Raw genomic sequence first — 23,200 nt, forward strand, 5'->3', positions numbered from 1 at the left:
TTAATTGCAAGGCTATAGTCCGGTCATGCTGACTGGTGACATTTTTGACTGACTGGTGAGACACCCTAAAATTTTACACACACACACACACACACACACACACACACACACCAGCATATTTATCGCAGTGACAGTTGAGGGCTGTGTATAATGGTAGCTTTAATAGCATTTATTCTGTACAAAGATCAGCATCTCATGGCAGCCATTCAGACTCCACTTCAACATGCATTGTTCTTTCTGGATTTGAGTTCTAATATGTTGCTTTGCATTAAGTGCATTGCTCTTTGTCTTTTTGAATGAGCTTCTACCTCTCCTAAAAATCTATGCCATAAAACCAAAATGTTCATGTTGACGTATGTGTGTAAAGATTGTGAGCATCTGTTAGGGCAGCATGATCTTTTATTCTTCTTTTCTGTACAGATGATCTGAATACAGAGCTGGTTTGGGGAATTAAGGCCGCTCGAGCTGTTGTCCCAGCTGTCTTTTCATAGTGATTATTACAAATTGGACTCCCTACATAGCTGATCACTTTGTAGTCCAGACATGGGGAGCTTTCATGAAAGTAGAGATTACTGTATGGCAAGGCAATCAGAAGTGTCCGCCTCGGTATAAAACATTTAGGAGCTGCCATTTTTACAATATTTAAAGCAAATTTGTTACATAAATATTTAGTACTGTGTGGTTTCTCAAACATTTAATACTATGTGGTTTCCCAAACATTTAATACTATGTGGTTTCTCAAACATTTAATACTATGTGGTTTCTCAAACATTTAATACTATGTGGTTTCTCAAATATTTAATACCATCTTTCTGGATAATCCACGTCTTTGTACATCATATCCTATCACATTCACATTAGGCTGGAAATCACACTGAATTATTTTGCTGACACATATCACAATATGTTGATTTCTCAAATCTATTTCTAAAGAATTGAGATGAAGATGTGTAAAGCTGTAGATATTAGAATTCTTAATCCATAAGGAAGGCTTCTATCTGTATTCAATTATCATGAAGGGACAGGTGGCTGGCTGACCTTTGATGGTATCTGGAGGAGTCATTGGCCATTCCCTTTGGGAATTGAGGCTGTAACAATGAATTGTGTAGCTGTAACATTTCACGGAATCAGTTTTTTTTTTCCATTTGTCAACCGTTATTGCCCCTTAAATAAAAACCCTCCGTTATCTCATGATATGTGTGATTTACAGCCTAATGTGATAGGATGTACAAAGACATGGATTATCCAGGAAGGGGGCTTACAATAAATTTTGAAGGTACTGTGATCATGTGAATTGTTAAAGTGACATTAAAGACTTCCTTTTTTTAATTTTTATGGTATACATGTTGCCTCTTGATATTCTTCTGCCTGCTTTGACCGGTCCCCTCAGCACTTGGACCACTTTCTGGTCTCAGGGTAGCTCCTTTCCCTTGCAGGGTCCTGTAAAAAACACCATTGCATGTGTGATTCCAGCTGGGACTAGAGCTGAATATATGTGTATCAGTGCAAACACGCGGCTTATACATGCCGCTCCCCTCTTCTGAGCTAATTGGCTGCTGTTGTGCAGTCCTTTACTAAAGACATGGAGTGGCTAGGGAGGGGGGTCGGAGGAGTTAGAGTTACAGAAAAGGAAGGTATTTGGGCTGGTAAGGGGGTGTTGGAGTGATGGAGGTGGAATGGGCAGGGTGATTTAAGAGTTAGGTACGACACTTTGAACAGGGCAGGGAATGCGGGTTGGTGTGCAAGGGTAGGATGGGAAGTGTTAAAAGAGAACTATGGGGTGAGTTTTTTCGCCATAGTTCTCTTTAGGGTCACGGGAGGACATATACCAACCTCCTCCCGCGACCCAAAGCTCAGTATATCGCAAGCTATAGCTTGCGATATACTTAGAGCACCGCAGCAGGGACGGATTCCAACAATACTGTCGTGATCCACCCAGCTGCGTGAGTGACAGCTGGCTCTGCCTATCCAGAGGCAGAGCCAGCTGTGCCCGCCCCCTTCCCCGTTCGTTCCTCCAGTCAGCGCTGGAGGATCGGAGCGGTGACTGACAGTCACCGCTCACTGCAGGGAGACAATCTGGAAGTGAGCGGATCGGCTGCATGTTTCTGCTCACTTCCCAATCAATAGAGCCGACCTGTGACAGCTTCTTTGTCACAGATCGGCTCTAGCTAGGAGGATGTGTTGAAATCACTAACCTCATAGTTCTTCTTTTAAGGGTAGTTGGAGCTCAGACGTGGTGGGAGGGAAGATAGGGGCTCAGGAGGAGTCAGTATTGTTGGGTTAAATTACAACTAATAATATCAAGGTTGTAAAAGAGGTTTAGAGCTGTAAGGGTTTGTATTTAGGGAAATGGCTGAATTTGAGCTTGTAGAACCAGGTGTGTCTCAATCTTTTGTCCTGATGGTGGAGTGAGAGCATGAGATCTTCTATTAGCAAAATCTCATTGATTCACGTGAATCATTGGCACACAGTGAGAGGAGTGGATTATTTGCAGAGCTCTGGGATACATGCTGTGGCTGCATTAACCCGCATTAGTTATTTTAACCTAATAGTTATTATCTCCCATGATAATTCTAGACCAGTTCAGTTATCGGTTGGATGTGAAATCATTTTTTTCCCTCTACATGGAATGGGCATTTACCTGTTGTAAACCTTGATTTTTAATGAAGCAATTGATGATCAACACCCACCTCAAGCAGCTTTTTTTTCTGCCTGTTGACCCACATAGACACCTCACTGAAACTTTATCTCCATTTTGAAGCTAGAAGTATTTTAAGGATAACCAGTAACCTGTTCATTAATCTTTGTGAAAGATTAAAAAATCAAAATACCTCAAAAACAAATACAATAATTTGTGTACGCACTCAATTAATCTAATAAGGGTAATGCTCTTGATGAATTGAGAAATTAAAACAACTGAATTAATAGTAATGAAAATGGCTGAAGAGTAAGGGCCTGTGAATTGAGCCTTATGGCTTCCAATCATAAGGGACTGTAAGACAGTGGTGGTGGAGTTAAATTATAGAAGGCCTTGTGCGTGGCCCCCAACACTTCCAGAGGGCCTCACAACAGCAGCTGCTTTTCTTGCGTTAAAGTGCATTGCATTGGGTTAGGCAGCCTGTTCATTGGCTGTAATGCACTGAAACATCTGACAATTTTGCTCCTCTTGTATTTTTTACTGCAACAAAGAGAAAGTGGGAGTAAAATAAGCCATATTGTTTGTGTCAGTGGCTTCAATAATAACTCCCAGCATTGGTTTCAGGGGACGCAATATTAACACCCTGCATTTGTGCCAGTGACCACGATAATAACACCAAGCATTCGTGCCAGTGACCGTGATAATACCACCCAGCATTTGTGTCAGTGACCACAATGATAACATTCAACATAAGTGTCAGTGACCTGAGTTTTAACCCTCAACATTGGTGTCAGTGACCACAATAATAACCCCCAGCATTGGTGTCAGTGACTGCAATGATAACACCCAACATTGGTGGTCACTGCTATAGTAATAAACCCCCCTAATTAGTAGTCAGTGGTAATGCCCCACTCTCCCTCCCCGCATTGGTGGTCAGTGGCACTGTTAAGTATCCCTCTTCTCCCCACATTGCTGGCTAGTGGCAGTTTAATGTGAGAACGGTTTACTTACTTTCATGGTTTCACCCAGGCTGGCTCAGGTTAGGCAGGTGCAGTCCATCACAGTGTGGCTGACTCCATGCTGCCAGCTTCCCACCTCCTGATGGCCTATCAAACAGCAGGCCACACATAGAGCCACAGAACGCATGTCGGCCACCACTGAGACCATGTGATCTAGGTTGGCAGCTCTGGAGTAGCCATTTTTTTTGTTCTTGGTAAGCAAATGGGTAATTTTTTCACTCACAAAATGTGGTTTGGTAATTCTCTGCTCTATTGATTTTATATGAAGTATACATTTTAATAATAGGTCTACCTTCACAAATCAACATGATGAAGTTTTTGTCTCTCTGCAGGGCTACAACGCACAGTGACCTGGTACTGCGAGCAGCCAAGGCAGGAATCCAGCACCGGGTCATACATAATGCCTCCATACTTAATGCTGTGGGTTGCTGCGGCCTTCAGGTGAGCATGCATGTTTCAGCGAATCTTTATCACCAATACATTTTTTAGTATTCAGTCACTTTTTGTATAAACTTGTCCTGCAGTATTGCTGCTTTCTAAAAATGAAACCTATACTAAAATATGGATTGCCTTTACTAACTGAAAATTTTCTATGTGTAGTTGTCGCTGACTTCACATTCTGTCACTGACCCAAGCCAAGCTTGCAGCAAGTGAAGTTAGAACTCCTAATCCGGATGTTTGTTCTATATCAGAACGTATTGAAGCCATTGGGTCAGCGTGACCGCCAGATGGCTTATATTTTTAGGAGAGGACATTGATATAATCCTACAAGTGTCCCATTATGATTGGAAGGTAGCCTATAACGTTATCTATGGTTTTCTTTAACCTATGTAGTGCACATGTGTAAAGCCTAGCATTACTGTACTAATATGGATAGAATAATGACATTCTGACTTGATTGTCTTTCTTCATTTAGAACTTTAACTTTATAGAAACTTTATTGTGAAACTTCCTATTAAAAAGAAGTCCCCACACGGCTGCCTATAGACTCGGATGGGGCATCCAATCGGGTCTGCCTGAAAAACTGACCAATAGACCCTATTGGACCAGCTGCGTGAAAGGGGCCTTAATCTTACAGTTTTCCTTTTCAGTGCTGACTCTAAAATCTCGCTCCTGGCGGACAAACAGAACAGGTTTGGATTGAAGTAAAGATAAGTATGTGTGCAGTCGAGGGGGATAAAATAAAATTTGTTTCCCCCCCTATGGGCAAAGGAAAGGTTCATTTTAACTTTCTTTGCTTGCACTATAAGGCTCATATGAATATGCTGCTTCTTTTGTCAGTATAACGCAATTGCTACAAGTAAAGCATTGTATTCAGTATGTCAAATATGCAAATTTAGCCGCCATAAATAATTCCATTGTGTAAGTACAATATGCTGCAGGTTTGTAGTCAATGCTCAAATAACCATAAATTAGTTTTCTAATGTAAGCAGGCACAAGTAGTTGTGGTCTGCCTGCAGCCTGGCATTGAGGGAAGAGCAGCAGGATAGCAGTGAGCATCTGGTAAACAGAACTCCGCAGACAGCCCTGAAGGCTGGCTGATATTAGCTTACATACTAATGTACTTTGCTATGGAAAGGTGTTTCCTGTTGATAGGAGGACAGTATAGATTTCTACTTCCAGGCTTTACACATGACACGAAAATATAAGCCAAACAGATTGGAAAGTTTTTTTTGTAGTGGGGAAGCCAGTCCAAGGTCAAGGAAGGCTAAAATTGCAATTTATAAATACCAGCAATATTTACTTCAAGTTAGTAGAGCTTTAAAATGTAAATGGCCTCATTGATATTGCTGTTCTTGTAACGCCGGGAAATGATCGCACTAACTTTAACTTTTTCTGTGAACAACCATTTCTCAGCATTGTCTGGTTTCAAGTACGTCTCCAGTTTTATAAAAAAAAAGAAAAGCTGATATTTTAATGACATCTAACAGTGATAATAGTGAGATCTGGTTAACCCCAAAATGTTTGGAGAGAATGCGGGTGTAGTATTGAACACACCCTCATTTTCCCTAAAAAGTCGTTAACAAAATGGTAAAATTTCAGTCTCAAATGTATGCTAGACAGCCAGAGAATTTGACATAAAGTCCGGCTAAGAAAGAATGCAGAGATGTCATAAACCTCCACCAGAGGGTCTTCAAAAGACTTATAATGAGGCCCTGTCATAAATGGTCAGCTTGGAGACTGATGAGTTAAAGCAACTAGGGATGCACCAAATTTTCGGCGGTACTTTGGGCAAAATGCAGGAAGTACCTTTTTTTTTTTGCCAAGAATGCGGTGCTTCTCTAGTTTCTCTCCTCCCTGCTGGGTGCTGCTCTGTGTCCCCTCTGATACCTGCTGCTCCCCCCCCTGCCTGTGTTGGCAGAGGCCGCAGGGATTGATGGGGACACAGAGCAGCTTCCAGCAGGGAGGCCGGGCAGGGAGGAGAGCGCTGTCAGCGGTGTCACAGGAGGCCAAGCTCTTCTCCACACACTACCTGCTCAGCCTCCTGTGACAGGCAAGTCGGCATGGAGAGCGGTATACAACAACTCAGGCCAGGTTCACACCTGGGCGATCTGTGACCGCACAGCAAACGTACATGAAACCGTGCAGATGGCCGCGCAGTCACAGAATCGCACACCACCGCCGATCGCGCTTGCAGTGCTATTATTTTCTAATGGCGCCCCAGGCAGATCACGTGGTTTCAGTGATTTGCCGCGCGGATGTAACCCCATTGAAATCCGTGGGGCTGGACGGTAAGTCTGCACCAGCCCTAGGTGATCAGCTGATTGCCAAGTGTTTGTAAATAACTGAGGACATAGCATGCTTACTGTGTCACTAGTTATGAATGAACAGGAAGTGCTCTACATCGCTTCCTGTTCATTCATAATTGTGGAGATAGTAACTCATATTATCTCCACAGTTTATGAATGAACAGGAACACTCACTATAGAGGCTTCCTCTTCATTCATAACAGGCTGCAGAAAAAGAGATTGAGGACTCTGTCCTCAATCTCTTTTTGTATTTTAAAAGGGAAATATCAGGGGTCTGTTTATACCTCCGATATTACCCCAAAGCCCCGATCGTAAATTAAAAATAAAATATAATACATTATTTTTAAAAGGTTAGCAAAAAAAAATTCGGTTTCAGCCGGACAAATGTTTGGGGGTTTTTTCGGTCTAAAAATTCAATTTCGGTGCACCTTTAAAAGCAACACTTTTTTTGCCCTGAATTACAAAGGCCACTTCTAAAGGTGAACTGTTCAGCCTATAAACAGCTTGCTAGTGCATAACTTGTAAAGGAACAATTGGCTCCAGTCTGTTCTCTGAGGCCAACCTTTTTCTCAGTTGGTCACCACAATCTTGCCTCTCTCACACATCGCAAAGAACGTGAAACCAGGCTGCCAGTCACTCCCACATGCCAAAGATACCACAGACCTTTTTCTGACAGTCACATGTGACAAATTTCTACATACATCAGCAGCAAGTGGGAAACAATAGAGATGGAACTCTTGGTTGTAGAAGGGTTCACTTAGATTTACCTAAAGCTGCATTATCAGAGGAAGTATTTTTAATTCTACATGCCTAATCTTAATATGGGCTCATTCTAGACCAATCCATTGGTATGATTTACGTTTTTACTTTTCTTTGTAGCTGGTTCTTGTTCCTTTTTTTCCCCCCCTTACTTTTCTAAGCTGTTCCTTTCTCTCTATAGCCTTACCTCAGAAGCTTAAAGAACAGCTGCTTCCTGTTCCTTCCATGTGTCTAGCTGTGCTGCAGTGATTGTAGAAGCTGACTGGCTAAGAGTTTTTACTTTTCTGACATATAAATAGACCTATAGAGTCTAGTCATTCACAGGAGCATAGTCTAGTTATGCAGGGAGTGGATTAGAAAAAGTTGTCCCATTAGGGCTATGATGGCCATATGTCCCACACATAGGTCAGCATAGATAATGTCTTGCAGCTTCTGTTGATAATCGGGTAACAAACTTTTTCAATTTGAGTTCATAATGATTGACCGTAATCTAGGAGCTTAAGTTGTTATATTCAATAAGCATCTTGGCTAGATGAAATATCCATAGAAACCCATAAAACCAAGGCAATTAAGGCCAGTTATCATTGCTATTAAGAGTAATTGTACATGAAAGCTCCTCTAACATTTTCAGAATGCTTTAAACTAAAAAAAAAAGAAACAGAGTGCACCAATAGTATATTAACTAACCTGAAGCACAAGAAAGGTCAAATTTAATTCACAAGGGAAGAGTAATAATCACTTGTATCTGTGGCCCAGATCCAGTCCAGGAGGCACTTCCAGCCATAGCCAGCAGTAGTAGATCTGAAAGAGGCCAAGAGTAGGTAAATTTTCTCCTACTTCCAGGTCAACACAATAATGGTCATCAAAGTGACACATTTTGGGGAGGGATCCCCTTTGTCAAGCCTAGTCAGCAGTGTGTCTATACTTCTTTTTAAACTATTCAGCAGGCGTAGGATCTGGGCCACAGATAAGTGATCTCTTTTTTCATTCATTAACTTTTTTTTTGCAAGTACAAAAAACAAAATGCAAAAGGTAAAAACATTCAAAACCATAGGAATACAGAAAAAAAAAGGAAAAAGAGCAGAAGGTAATAAGCATATAACCCATACCACAGGGATACACACATCCCGTTAGATTAAATCAAAAGTGATAAACGAATGGACATGTACATAACCTCTATACAAGACAAATATAGGCAAATGGGGTTGTATGGTGACTAAGAAAGAGGAATGGGGTGAGAGCTGGTATTGTCCATCTGGGAGATCAGTTAGGCGATAAGCGATCTTTACACTCTTCTCTTATGAGTAATTTTTTATTTTGTGTACCTTTTGATTAAAGTCATTACTACACTATCATTGTGCTCTCTGCCTGTGGTTCTGTTTTTAGATTAGTGGCACGACTCTCTAAACCATTTTTTACTAAGAGTTGCAAGATAACTGTAGTGTCCCTATTGTATTTATTCCTGGATTCATACTTTACATTCTAATTGACTAAGGTTTGAATGTATATCTGTGCTCAGAAAACTCTTTAATATGCTTGAAAATAACACATGTATATTCTGTTCTATGTTGGCTTATATTGGGCAAAGCACTTTCTGCAAAATCCACATTACTTACCAAGCTTGGGTTTCTAAAACATAGAGAATAAAATATAAGTATACAATTTGACAATGTGTTAGTCTCTATTGGTGCACATTGTCCACACATCTATTTGTACAGCGTGTGAGTTATCTAATGGGCCACTGCTTAGGTTGGGAAGGGGTGAACAGTTGGTGTATAATATGGGAACCATTCAGCCTAATCTTATAGTGAGGTGGTGGCCGGCAAGTAATAAAGGCTTTATTTGACAGCAAAAAGACCCCAAAGTTATAACTCTATATACAACTTTTTATTAGGTACGTTGGCTGTCTGATTTCTTGGATACAATATGTCTAGTGCTGGAGGAAGGTCGGACATTTCTGAATGCTTCTCCTGTGAACATAAGTAAGCAAGTAAAAAAAAAAACCCATCAAAGCTCATCAAGTAGGTTTACAGTAATCCTTGACTCTATTTAATTTCCACCTTCCCCTGAAAACAAAAGTGAGCAAGTAAAAAAAAAAAAACATCAAGGTCAACTACTTTGGCTTACAGTGACCCTTTATGCTCTTTAACTCTCTCCCCCCCACCCACCCCCCAACCGCTGGGAACATGGAGAAATATCTGGGAACTCTGGGTATGGGTGAGCGTGCAACTTACTTTCTTCACATGAGTCGAGGAAGGAGTCCATTACCATGTGTAAGCTTTAATAAGCAAGTCTAGAGCTTCCACAGCAAAAAACAGATGAGTACATTCTGCAGCGTAGAGGGGGTGGGATGACCCTTTAACTTGGCTGTATAGCATCAGTACTTCTGAGCTGTATGGCTGGATCAAGCATGCCACAAATAATCCAGACAGAGAACAGTCAGAATTCCTTATATCTATACATGTTCTAGGTTCTTGACTTAAAGTGGTACTAAAGCCTCAGTTTTTCTTCTTCAGATACTTTCCGCTTGCCCTATTAATCACTTACCAATTAATTATTCTTACCTAGAATGCCCATAAACACTTACATTAGCTTCATGTGAATGGTGCAGCCTCCAGTGTTCTCAATGCAGCTTCCAGGAACTTCCTGTTTGGGAGCGTGCACTGTCATTCCCTACTCGGGACTACATGTCCCACCATTCATTGTGCTGTCAGGCATGTGCTCTGGCACCACTGTCACCTCATTGCTTTTCCTCTAGGCTGGCTGTGCATGTATGGCCAAGGCAGCAGCGGCAGGTATACCGGGCGCGTGAACGTAAGGGTGGCTCTAAGAGGACTCCATAGGAACAAGGAGCCACCCTTACAACGGAAATCAAGGCCAGAAATGGAGGATGCTGGTGAAATATAGAGGCAGAAATGAAGAAGGTTCATAAAAAGCAGCACACAATGCAAGTCCGGTCTTCAGTATCTCAGTTAGCAAAAATTTAAATATCACTTTAAAATATTGAAGGTAGTGCATCAGCACAACAACCAGGTAACTAGCATTTATAAGAGAGGTCAGCAATAGGAGCTCACATTTTTATCCCACAGCAGGAGTTCTTTATTGAAGATTCTTTTATTGTTAAATTGAACGCTATTTCTCCGTTAAATATGTAACATGTTTAGGATAAATGACAATGGAGAAATGGGCATAGTGTATGTAAATAAGGAGATACAACTTCCAGTACTCTATATAACTCTAATATGTTCTTATATGTATTCTAGCTGTATAACTTTGGAGAGACCGCTTCCATTGTCTTCTGGACAGACTCTTGGAAGCCGGAGAGTTTCTATGACAAAATCCGGAGGAACAGACTCAGTGGAATGCACACTCTGTGCTTGTTAGGTGATGTATATATAAAAGTGAATTTTATAAACAAAAGCATGGCGCTTTATGAACCACAACACCCAATCCAATGTTCATCATCATTGGAAAACAGATGTTTTATGATTGGTTCCTGTGGGATAATGCACCTTGTGCACTGTGCACGCTGTATTATTTAAAGACCTTATAGACTTGTGACGGATATTAAGACTCGCTAACAATCTGAATTTCAAAATGTATCAATTGTTGCACCGCAGCAGTGTTAAAAAAAATCTCTTGCTCCCTCTATAAAAGGCTTCCGGCGTTCTAGTGTTTCTCCAATCAGAATAGATGTGAAATGCTGAGGACTGTTTCTTAAGCTGGTCATACACTATTATTTCAGCCAATTCATAGGAACCATACGAAAATCAGTGTCTGCCAGCCTGACAATGGTCAATTACTAATTTCACTTTTGTCGAACGAGGGGGGGGGGGCAGAAAATAGTTGGCTAAACAGTAACTGCAGAAGGTCAGGCACAGTCACTGTTCAGGCATTCTGACAGTGGTGGAAGCCAGCTATCAGAATAGAATAGCCTGGCAGGGGAATTTTTTTTAACATGAATGGAGCAATCTGTTCAATTTCCTTAATTCAGCCCGCTGGCTGAACATAGGAAATCTATATATGTAGAGCTTTAGTTTCTAACAAGACAATTCAGGAGCATATTAGTACATGCTATAGCCAATTAATCTGCTTTACTTTGTGCCAGAATTCGAATATTCTGTTTGTGTTTCTGGTTTCATCGGTGACATATATTTTTCTTTTTTTACTGCAGACATCAAGGTGAAGGAGCAATCAATAGAAAACCTTATGAAGTAAGTCTACTTAATTATTTTACAAATTATATGTGTCAGTATATGTAGCTTCCTCTATTCTCTAACAAATTACAGTAACTTTATTAGGCAAAATCCACAATAGTGCAAGCCCCCATCCTTAGGATTTCAGTGCCCTCTGCTGGATAGGAGTTCACCTCTACTTTAAAGCAGACCAGTCATGCACATTAGAAGACTCTGTGCAGTTAATACGCTAATAGTTAGGCTGGGTTCACACAGTGTATATGTAAAGCCCATGGAAATAAAAATGTGTGTGTGTGTGTTATAACACTTTCACATGTGTAAAAATGCAAATCGACAGACATTTTTAACATGCTACAGAGAGAATGCATAGCTTTGAACCAAGGCCTACTGGAGAGAAATAGTAGCTGTAAAGCTAAATCGCACCTCTACCACTACAGTGTGTGTGTGTGTGTCAAAGAATAAATAAGTTTGAGTCTTAGGTGGATAATAATGGGGAAATTCTCTTTTATTAAAGCCACTATGCTTTCTGCCTCTATCAGGGAGTAGGCAACCTTAGCCCTACAGTGGAACTATAGGTCCCATGAGGCACTGACTCTGACAGCCACAGGCATGACTGCAAGAGGAAGATGAATGAAGGGATTTGTAATGGATTGCCAAGGTTGCCCATCACTGATCTTAAGACCTCGTCACACTTGTAGTCTATATTCACTTTTTTGAGATTTGCCTTTAGTTCTTGTCCTGATGACAGGAGCAAGAAGTGAGAACACATCTCCCAGTATGGACACCTGGTGAAGACAAAAGTTGGATACTATCAAAAACCTAACGGAGAATCTAATAATTTAGCTTCTATTTCCACCCCTCCTAAAAAAAATAGTTTGGGCTAAAGTTCCACTTTAATAATTAGACTGTTCTGTGCTTCACTTTAGACCATATATGATCATTTGTAAGACACATAAATAGTGAGTCTTTCATTAAAAAATTCATCTGGTGGTGTGTAAATATTGAAGGCCATTCATATCATTACGCAGTGTGTGGCAATGCATTTGTGTTACCGTGCGTTGCGACTTGTTGCCTTAAACAGCCCACTTATTTTGGCAGTGCATCTCTGTTCATGAAAAAAATAGGTCTGGTATGCTTTCTTGTGTGCAGTGCAACCCAGTGCACAGAGTTTATGCAACTGTACCTCTTATTCCTGTGCAATGCAGGTGCGTCACTGTGCACTGTCGATGTATTTTGGGGTATAGTATGTTGGCATGCATTTAAGTAATGTGTTTATAATCAGGGCTTGAAAAATGTTAGGGTGTCTCACCAGTCAGTCAAAAATTTCACCAGTCAGCATGACCGGACTATCGGCCTTGCAATTTATGTTAACATTTTTTGGTGACAGATAGAGCTTTCTTTTGGAGGTATATAATCACCACTAGGGGAGGGGTGTTATTTTGTTTACCATATGATGAAAAAAGTACCTTAAATGTAAAAAAAAAAAAGGCAAAGTTTCCCCTACGTTATGTTATAAAACATTTATTCTTAACCATATTTTTGGTAAAACATAAAAGTCGGGTAAATAGACACCAAACATTAAAATTCCGTGCGCCCGCAAAATCTCAAAAAACGACCACACTGAAAATTGCCCATAGACGCTTTTACTGCTCATCAGTTTACTGTCATCAGTAATTAATGGCTCTAAAATTATTGCTCTCACTCCGACGTTTGCGGCGATATGTAACATGTGCGGCACAAGGGGCGCAATCGTCGTTTTCGCACGTAGGCGCACCCGACGCATATCTGCGTTTGTATGTGGGGGGCAGGGGGACTTAAAAAAAAAGATTTATTTTTGTAATTTTTTTTTTATGATTCTTTCATTTTTGTATTACTTTTTTTTTTTTTTTTACACACAACTTTAATGCTATTACATGGGGGGCTAAGAATCCCCCTATGTGATAGCCAGTTTACATGACAGGTCCTCTTTATGGAGACATCAGGGGTCTCCAAAACCCCTAATGTTACCTAGGGACCCCGCAGAGAAGCTGATGAAGCAGAGATCTGCTTCATCAGCTTCTGTAGCTAGAGAGTGACACTGAAACAATTTTGAGGCACCCAGGGTGAGAGAGGCCAGTTTTAAATGTCAGGTTGTGAACTAAATAGTAAAAACTTGAAGGGTGCTGAACACCTACATACTTGGAAAATAAAAACATGCTCCTGTTTGTAATAGTTGAGGAGAAACTGTCTGATTTTATTCCATTTTTTTAAACAGCAGCTTTCAGTTTCCAGGCTATAAATTGTAGAGTAGAACATTTCTCTTTGTTAATTAACTGGTTAGTAAATTTATATCATACGTTTTTTCATTTTAAACTTTTGAAACTCAAAGCCACCATTTCCTATCAAATCTTCTCATTGTCCATCACCTTTAGCTTATTGTTTTAAAAAAATTGCAGTTATCTGTACTTATCAAACATCTGCAGAGACCTTTTATATTACAGACATAATTTATCATTGGTTAGTATAAAAGGTGAGATTGTGAATGTACTTATGTGTTTTATGATTTGTTATTACTATTTAATTTCAGGGGAAAAAAGATTTTTGATCCACCTCGTTATATGACTGTGAATCAAGCAGTGGATCAGCTTCTGCAGATTGTGCAGAACCGGAGGGAGCTGGGAGAGGAGCTAGGTAAGCATTTTCTAGGGGCAGTTCTGTTTTGAACTTCCTTATCATAAAATCTAATATTCACAAGTTTATAAAGGAGAAGTATGGGTAGAGTCAAATATTCTCCATGATGCTTAAATCAAGCATGGGACACTGCAGCTGTCCCATGGTGGCTCTAAGACAGAGAGCTGACCGATCAGCTCTTGGTCTCTGCTCTCGTCGGAGGGCAGTGACTTTCAGTCATGCAGTTTGTGTCAGGGTGTTACAAAATAGTTCTTCTGCCTGCCCAACATTTAAGTTTGCGAATACAACAGGTTTGTAAGCTTAGACTAGCTCCTGGTCTTTGCTGGAGAATCACGTTAGGGGAATGATATTACACTGTCTAATTTACTTTGAATAAGACCGAAAATGTATAATTTGTGACCTGACTTCCTAAGAAACAATTGTCTACATCCGCTATAGTTTTTAGGCTTCTGCTGCCAGGCGGGTTATCTAAAGCTGTGTTTGGCAGGGAGCAACCTGACCTGTCGGTGAAAATACATAGACTTGGGCTATGTTCTTCAAATGGCAGTTAGATGTGATCACGCTCCGAGCAATGAAATACTTTTTCTTTTCCAATTAACAGGCATGCTTGCAGCACTTAAGCATACATATTAATGGACAATTTCTTGGGGTAAGAGGGCTGTCAATTTTACCCAACCTAGTCAATGGCCATTTGCTGCAAGAACATTTAGATGGTTTTATATGACTCATCCCTTAGGCATGAGGATCATCACCCAATCCTGCTGATATTGGAAGGATTTGCCACTAATCATGACATGCCTGCACATACTGTTTTGAAGCCAGCTTAGATGTTTCTGTGCAGTCAGAAGTGATTGTCAGACAGCACACGCCTTTACTGGAGACTAAAAGCCACAGGATCATGCCAAAAGGATTAGCAGTAAGCTGCATGGTAATTTTATTTGTTTGCATTGCACATGCAGTGCTCATTTATGAGGATTCTGTGTTTGATCAATAGTGAGGTTTGGATATGCAGGTAGGGTAATTTAAGTTCTGGCATGTAGGTCAGCTACATCATAACTTTGTTCTTTATTATTGTGCTTTGTGCAGATGGCTTTATAATTAAATGTATTCTTTTAGGCTCAAGCCTGGGTTTTGCAAAAAAATAATAATGGGGGCATGTATCTTTTCAGCACTGGAGGGGTTACAGTACCGTGAGAGCTCCTTGTATCCTTAAGTGCTGCACATTTGTATGTTTTACATACACATCCTTTGGCGTGCTAATGCCACATCCTGTATTAGATCAGGGACACACCCAGTTCGTCAAGACTGAGAAAATGTCTTTACAGACACAACACAAAACTGGGCTTCCTGCACCCTTAGATGATACTGCTGGGACAAATGTCACTGATGAGCACCCCACTATCGCAAAGAGGAAATTACACGTCTGACCTCCTAGAGGAATCTCTTAGAGGATGTCACAGTGATAGGAAACAGAGTGAGAAGTATCAAGCTGTGTTCTTTCTAATACTTTATTCTCATACGCTCATATTAGATTATTATGGCTTCACCTTCTTGAACATTGTTTCTCCTTAAGGTTATTTGCACAGGTAATGACTCCTGTTACCAAGTGTGTTATCTGTGTATTAGCAGATTTATTTCAAAGGGTTTTCCACTTTCAGCAAGAAACTGCAAAATATCCATGGTTATCATCAGCCTTCTAGGAATAAATTCTTGTTAGATGTATCCTGTGTAGACCAAAAAAAAAAACAGCCCTGGGGTTGCTAAAGTCGTTTTCACTTAGAAGCGCATTGCTCTCAGTGGGCTTCTTAGCAAGAGCTGTCTTGCACCAAATAACACACAGAATTTTGCAAGGTTACTCAATTCTTCTTTATACAGCTAATCAATGTGTCTAGAGCAGAGAGAAACCTCATTGATCAGCACTGGACATGAGGGTTTAACCCTATTGATCAGCACTGGACATGAGGGTTTTCCATTTTCTTGCTAAAAGTAGACACCTACGTTTTAATGAACATGTCCAGAGTACAAAAATGATGCACAAAGTGCAATTAACCATGGCTAGCAAATCTAATTTTCCTGTCCATCAACTGATAGAATCCGCAGAGAGAGCTTGTTTTTTTTTTTTTATTATTACTTGCTATGGGTTATTCATAATTTCTCTTTTACTATTTAATAAGTCCAGAGTTGGCTCTGTCATTAAAACTAGAATCCATGTGTTGAAGCTGGTAGTGTGGTCGACAGTCTCTCAGCTAAAACAAGTGATGGTGAGCTCAAAAACAAGAAAACATAGCAGCTTAAAGTCAGTTGGCACTCACTCAGCACCAGCAGGCATCGCCAAAGCAAACCAAGAGTCACACATGGCTCATAGGCTTCGGCGCTGTTACCACTGGTCACTCATGGGCAATAAACATAGTTTATTAGCCTCAGCATCCCTGGTTTAATGCTTGTTCACACCATGTCAACTGAGCTGTGTTTGTCTGCACACTAATGCACATGTATGATATGAGCAGGGCACACAGAAAACAATGTGCAGTGGTTTGAAGCAAAATGCAGCTCAAAGGACTTCTTGTGAACAAGCCCTCAACCATGTGTAAATGACCACCGGTCGCCCATCCATGTAATTATTTATTTTGCTGATGTTTTCTTTATGAAATGCATATTAACAATAATTCACTTGCTTCCCCAGCTCTGACGGAGAACACAATATGCGTGGGTCTGGCTCGCGTTGGGGCATCAGACCAGCGCATTGCAGCAGGCACCCTGCAGCAACTCAGAGCGGTTGATTTTGGCGCGCCTCTTCATTCATTGGCGATTAGCGGCTGCATGCATCCCCTGGAACTGGACATGCTCAGACTCTATTCTGTGGACCCCTCTTGTTTTGATCAGATTAATGTAGAGGACAGCTCAACATATCTGTCTTCATAGACACTTTATGAAAACAAGCTGTGCATCACTGTACAAACTGCAGCAGCTACCCTGTGTGTGTGTGTGTGTGTGTGTGAGCACAAACAGTGCTTTGTATTTGTGCCAATGTGCTACTGTGTCCCTCTAACCAGTATAGCCATATACTAAGGATGCACCAGCTCCACGTGTTTGCCTTTATCAGTAAACTTGGGTAAAGAGCAGATTTGTATAGCTAAAAATAGCAGCCAATCAGAATTCAGCTTTTGGCTGTTTAGCGTAGTCACAAAGACTAAAGATACTGATTAATAGCGCAAGTTGCTCCATTTTGCACACTGCTCTTTGCCTTACTATATGAAGGCTTTTCAGCACGATGGTTCTATCAAATTTCACAATACAAAGAATGGAGGTGTGCAGCAACCAATCAGGAATTGGCATTCAGTGGCTTAGAGCGGGCTGATAAAACCTAATTACGTATTGGTTGATGTGACGCAACACTGATTGTGAAGTGCTCCGCAGTAAAGCTGACTACATTCTGAAATGGATAGCTTAGATATTCCTCTAATGACTTTAGGCTAAGTTGGTGGATCTTCAGATACATTCATCATTGGACCAAGTTGCCTGAGCTGTTACACAGAACTGTATGTACTGGTAAAGCTGGTGCTGATAGTTCTATGTTTAAAGCCCAACTCCAGCCAAAACCTTTTTAGGTTTATACAAAGTGGGTGAGGGTGAGAACCTTGGTTGGGTTTATATTGTGGTCTGTGTTCCTGTTGGAATGATTTGCCCTCCTGTCCCAGTGGCATGGTGTCACAAGGCCTGGAAGTGATGAATTATCTTTCATATGGCGACAGAGACTGCAATAAGGGCACATGTGGGGAAGGGTAGGGTTCGAACATTTATTAGGTTTTTACTGCTTTTTTGTGCCTTCCTGTCCTAGTGACACCCACACCCTCTCATTCCATAAGGCCGGAATGTCCATACCCTCCATATGTCCATACCTGTACACTCAGTCCTAAGTGCAGCTCTGTAACGCTGAGCCTTATAAAATCACAGGCTCAGCGTTACTGAGCTCCCTACCTGGCCGCTGTGCCTGCTACACAGACAGACGCAGCAGCCAAGGAGTTTTGTTGTGGGTGGGCGATTCCTGATGCGGAAGCAAAGAGACTAGTTCCACATCAGGTCCGCTTTGTGATTGACTGGCCAGCAGTGGGAGGATTCCATAGCCACTAAGGGGGGAATAGGGACTAGGTTTATAAAACTTAAACTTACTATTTAAGAATGAGCTGTAGAAAGTGCCTAGGAAGAGTTTAGCAGCACGCTGCCTGTCCTGATTGTTTCTGATTTAAATCTCAGAAAGGGCACTAGAATGGTAGAGGAGGAAAATGACCAGGAGGGATCGTAAGTGACCGGTGTGTGACATCGAAAATAAAAAAAATTGAAAACAAGGAGACCGAGGACTGAGAATGAGTGACAAGTGGTGCAGGAGATGAGCTGAACAGAAAGAACATGGCTGGACTGACATCTAGAGAAGGGGAAGTAGCAAAGTTATAAGCAGGAGGAATTAATTGTGTTCCTCCAATTATTCCTCCCACTGTCACTTTGCCCCCTTCTCCTGCTCTCAATCCAGCCACACTCCCTTCTTCTGTTCATCATCTTTCTGTCTTCCCCCACTCTGTTCATGTTGGTATGCCAATAAGGGGATATCTTTTCTCCTTGTTTGCAGTTTTTTCTTTTCACGGTATGTTCAACATTATATTGTTTAGTTGTTTATAGTGATGAATTTTACTTTAATCTGATTTTATCTGAGCATAGAAATGTTGTATTATTACAGCTACCCTTGTATTTGTTTTGTAGCCCTGAAGAAGGGGGAAGAACTTTAAGCCACTGAGACGCATTGGCTGTTTTTATGTCGTCTTGTATGAATTAACATCAGTATTAAAGTGACACTAAACTCCGGAGTTAAATCTTAAAAATGCATTCAAGTGCCTTAACTAGTAATAAAAATGTATCTGTGTATCACTCGGCTGTAGATCCTCAAATCATCTCTTTATTGGTGCTGACGCTGTCCTCCCTTTTGGAGGGTGGCTACTTCTGTTCCCCATGGTCTCTATGGGTGTTGTAAAGTAGCCACCGCTCCAAGCTCACTACCGTGATAGACTACAATCTCAATACAAATTGGTCAACTAAACGTGAGACTGTAGTCCATCACAGGAGCGAGCTTGGAGCGGTGGCTACTTTACAATACACAGATGATTTGAGGATGTACAGCCGAGTAATGGACAGATAAGGTACATTTTTGTTAATCGGTAAGGTACTCGTATGCATTTTTAAGATTTAACTCCCTGAATTTAGTGTCACTTTAAAGACGATTGGACTCTCAGTTCCTTGGTCTGGTACTCTCATTATTTTTACAATACCTGGATTCCATATTCCGGGTCCACTAGTTAACGGGTAACCTGCTGAGTGCTAGAGCCATTCTGCTCCCTATGATTTTACGAGACTTTCTTCAATCATTGCTAAATCAAATCCAGCGACTCAGACATCATGCATGTTCTAGCACTAAAAACTTGACAGCGGTTCTAACTCTCACCCACTCTACCAAAAACTGAAAACAAAATGTAGCTGGAATTGGGCTTTAAAAGAATAGGGTGCATCCATAATATATGTCAAGGCACTTTAATATAGACCTTTTCCATCTCGTTCACTATACACTGCCCTCTCCTGGTATATATATTTATCAAACACAGAGATTCTCCAAAACTGTGTGTTCCTATTACAGAGCTATTGCTTAAGTTAATAAAACGTCACATTTTGAAATAACTTTGTGTTTCCTGTCCCCTTTTATCTGTATTCTTTTCTGAGCTATCATTATCTCGTCATTTACAAACAATGCCTGTTTAGTTCAAGGTAATCTATAACAAACATATCTTATCGAATGGCTGGCTGGGATTTTTTTTGTCTGCACAAAATAAAAAAAAATGAATAGCACATCCCACGTATAAAATGAACATTTATTGGTGCTTTTTACCTTTTAAAAATGCTGCAAGCACAGAAAAATACTGGTTGACCCTGCCTTAAATCTATTGAGCTCCTGCTGCGCTCAAATCTCGCTCTGTGTTATAGGCCCTGCCCAATTCCCCTCTGTGGACTACAGAACACATCACCTATGTAGATGAGGAGAGGGGGACACTAGGCAGAGCGGACAGCACTGCTTGGGATTTTAGTGCAGCAGAGGCACTGTGTTGTCAGCTAGAACAGGGATTTAGGAGCACACTGGATTTCTGGGAGATCGATCATTTTTTCCCTGTATTTTTAAAGGAACAAAACGAGGAGATATGTGCATGTATTATAGAGATGTACTTTTTATTTTATTTATTTTGCCCAGCCATACACTTTCGTATAATTAAACACTTTTTTTTTTTTTCTCCTAACCTCCTACGTGGTGCTTATGACGAAAGAGGACAGTACTGATAGGTAGGAAGGAGGAATGGGGAATGCACTTGTGTTCATGTGTAGTGCCCTGAGTAGCGCTAGATCACGTCTACATTCCTTTCTGACTGGTTGTGAATATTAGGCAGCTAGTTGTAAATATTCAAAATGGTAAGGAGTCATTTTGTTTTATAAGAGCCATAAACGGCGACACTAATAACCTACTTGGACAGATAGATCTGTATCTGTCTGTCGACTCTAAGCTGCCCGAATCGCTATATCAGTCACAACTGTGTCTAGAAATGTGCCAGTGCTGTCCGTTCCAAACCTGTACATTGTGGATTAAGTATATATATGTTCCTGCGATACTCTGCTTGCACAGCTGTATAAATTGCACAGTCACTGTGATTGAGGATGTCACAATGCTTTGTGGTTTGTTTTGATGGTCACGGCATATTTTCTTTTATTTTCTCTGCTGAACTTCGCAGTACACTTCCCTTTTTATCTTTTATTTTTTATCGGCAACCTAAAAGAAGTCCCAAACGTGTTTTTATAAGATTGTATTTTTAGGGCTTGTTCACACGATGTCCGGATTCTGTCCAGACCAGAACAGTTAGCTCCTGCACTAAAAACGCATCACAATGTATCCCTATGTGTTTTCTGGGCTCCAGTTCACACCAGCGCAGTGCTTTCCGTTCCAGACTGAAAAAATACTGCATGTCACATTTTTTTTTGGTCTGAAACTCATACGAACACGTCAAAACCGCGCCAGAAATGCACCGCACTGAGAAATGTTTTTTTTTTATTTTTGCTCTACTTCGGATGATCTCATTACCATTGGACTTCCTGTTTGTGGTGTAACAACAGAAGGAAACCCTGTACTGTTGACCAACATGTCCCAGGACACTGAGTGTATTGTGGGTTTGATGGAGCATGCTCCCCAGGTTTATGCCCCTCGGAATCCCCAATATGAGTGTGCACAGGAAAATTAGAGATGGAGAGAGATTGACTCAATGCTCCATGAGGATTTTGCTTTATTCACTAGTGTGTAAAAGCATGTGAGTAATTTCACATATCTTGTATGTTGCCTTACTGTATGCTGGTCATGTTATCCAAATAAAGTAGTATATATTTGGGGTTATTATGCTGCAGGAAGATTTCCCATTCTTTGCAATGTATAATGCTCTTTTGTCCCCTCTATCCATATATGACACACCCCACACTCCTCCCTCCCTCCAGCTGATTGTACAGACTGTGTGTAAGACTGTCCAACATACAGTACCCAAAAACATGTAGTTGCAGCCACAACTGGGGAGAGGCAGGAATCTCCAACAGCATTAGAAAATATACATTATCTATTGCCTGGTCTCATAAGGACATAAGCACAAAGTGCTGCACAGATTTGAGCCAATTTCTACCCACTCCCCTCCCTAATGTAGCCTTTTTTTCCATTCCCCCAAACCAAAGACCAAACAAAACATTCAGATAGAAGAACGGTTTACATTTTTACATTTTAGAGACAGAATAACTTGTGCAAGGGTCATAAACTGTCTTACCTAACCAGATTAGAACAAGGAGAGCATGGGGTGTAAGCAAGCTGTGTTTGTTTCTGCCAGGCAAGCTCACCAGCAGGGGGGTCAGGAAATATCCAGCATAAGAAAAAAAAAAAGAACTGGAACGCGTCAAAAACGTGTTGCACCGCGTTTGCAGATCTGCTCCGGATCTGGACCAGAAAAAGATGTGAACAAGCCCTTAGGGAGAGTAATCGGTTTTGCCCCATCTATTATTAGTGACTTTCTGTAAGGTCAGCTGCCTGGGTGATCGGATATGATATGATATAATATTATATATATATACACTTATACTGAAGCTTCTGCTGTTCTGGCTATTCACTGTGGGATTTGTTACATTATTTTTTGTTTTTAGCATGGATAGAGCGAGCTCTTTGAATTTAGAACTGGCAACAGTGTGCTTGTTTAAGAACAGGCAAGGTTGGGAATAATAAAGGCAATTCTAAAAAAGAAGTGTCAATAGAAAGAAGAAACAGTCTGTACAAATTGGTAGTGAAAGAGTAGAGTTTCAGGAGGTATGAGAGTGGGCTGTTTCTACAGGAGATAGAAGAGTTCCAGAGGCTGTGTAAGAGGGGAGTGCTCGGAGGGTATGGTAACGTAAAGTATGTGAAGGAGAGGATTGCAGGAGAAGGGTATGACAGCAGGCGGTATGTGCAAGAGAAAAGTGTAGAGGGGTGACGGTTGGCAATGTGTGCGGGGGAGAATTATAGAAGGTATGACAGCAGGCCGTATTCACAGGAGAGGATTGCAGAGGCTATGACAGTAGGCTGTATGCCCATGAGAGGATTTTAGCGGGTGTAACAGTAAGCGGTATCTGCAGGAGAGGATTGTGCAGGGTGTAACAGTAGGCCATATGAGCAGCAGTGGATTGTAGAGGGTGTGACAGTAGGCTGTATCTGCAAGAGAGGATTGTAGAGGGTGTGACAGTAGGCTGTATCTGCAGGAGAGGATTGTGGAGGGTATAACAGGAGACCATACTGCATGTGCAGGAGAGAGTTATGAAGGGTATGAATGCAAACAGTCAGTGTAAGGACTCACACAGCGTAAAGTCAGGCCACACAGATCCAGGCAGCGCGCACGGCGGTATCAGGCCGTTCCCAGGAGGACAGGTGCTGTATGTGATTACACGCAGTAGCCTGTTCTTCCCTATAGGAGGACGCGGCCATACCTTGTCATATGCACACCCAAACTGCACATCTGTCTGAGTTCAGACACACAGACCTACATGGAGGTGCAGCTCAGGTGTGCGTACAGCCACGTCCTCGCA

At 41.2% G+C, this 23,200-nt stretch overlaps 1 protein-coding gene across 1 annotated transcript in view; it reads left to right on the plus strand.

Moving 5' to 3' along the window:
* The window catches only part of DPH5 (diphthamide biosynthesis 5), a 30,503-nt gene extending 12,852 nt beyond the window's left edge, over positions 1-17,651 (plus strand). The window contains exons 3-7 of the mRNA XM_018561962.1: positions 3,990-4,098; positions 10,430-10,550; positions 11,341-11,380; positions 13,929-14,032; positions 16,716-17,651. Of these exons, the coding sequence (XP_018417464.1) occupies positions 3,990-4,098; positions 10,430-10,550; positions 11,341-11,380; positions 13,929-14,032; positions 16,716-16,954 (613 nt within the window). The 3' untranslated portion in view covers positions 16,955-17,651. The remainder of the gene's footprint in view (positions 1-3,989; positions 4,099-10,429; positions 10,551-11,340; positions 11,381-13,928; positions 14,033-16,715) is intronic.
* Positions 17,652-23,200: the final 5,549 nt, after the last annotated feature.

The sequence above is a fragment of the Nanorana parkeri genome, unplaced genomic scaffold (assembly GCF_000935625.1).
Source record: "Nanorana parkeri isolate BGI_ZX_2015 unplaced genomic scaffold, ASM93562v1 scaffold553, whole genome shotgun sequence".
In the NCBI taxonomy this organism is placed as follows: Eukaryota; Metazoa; Chordata; class Amphibia; order Anura; family Dicroglossidae; genus Nanorana; species Nanorana parkeri.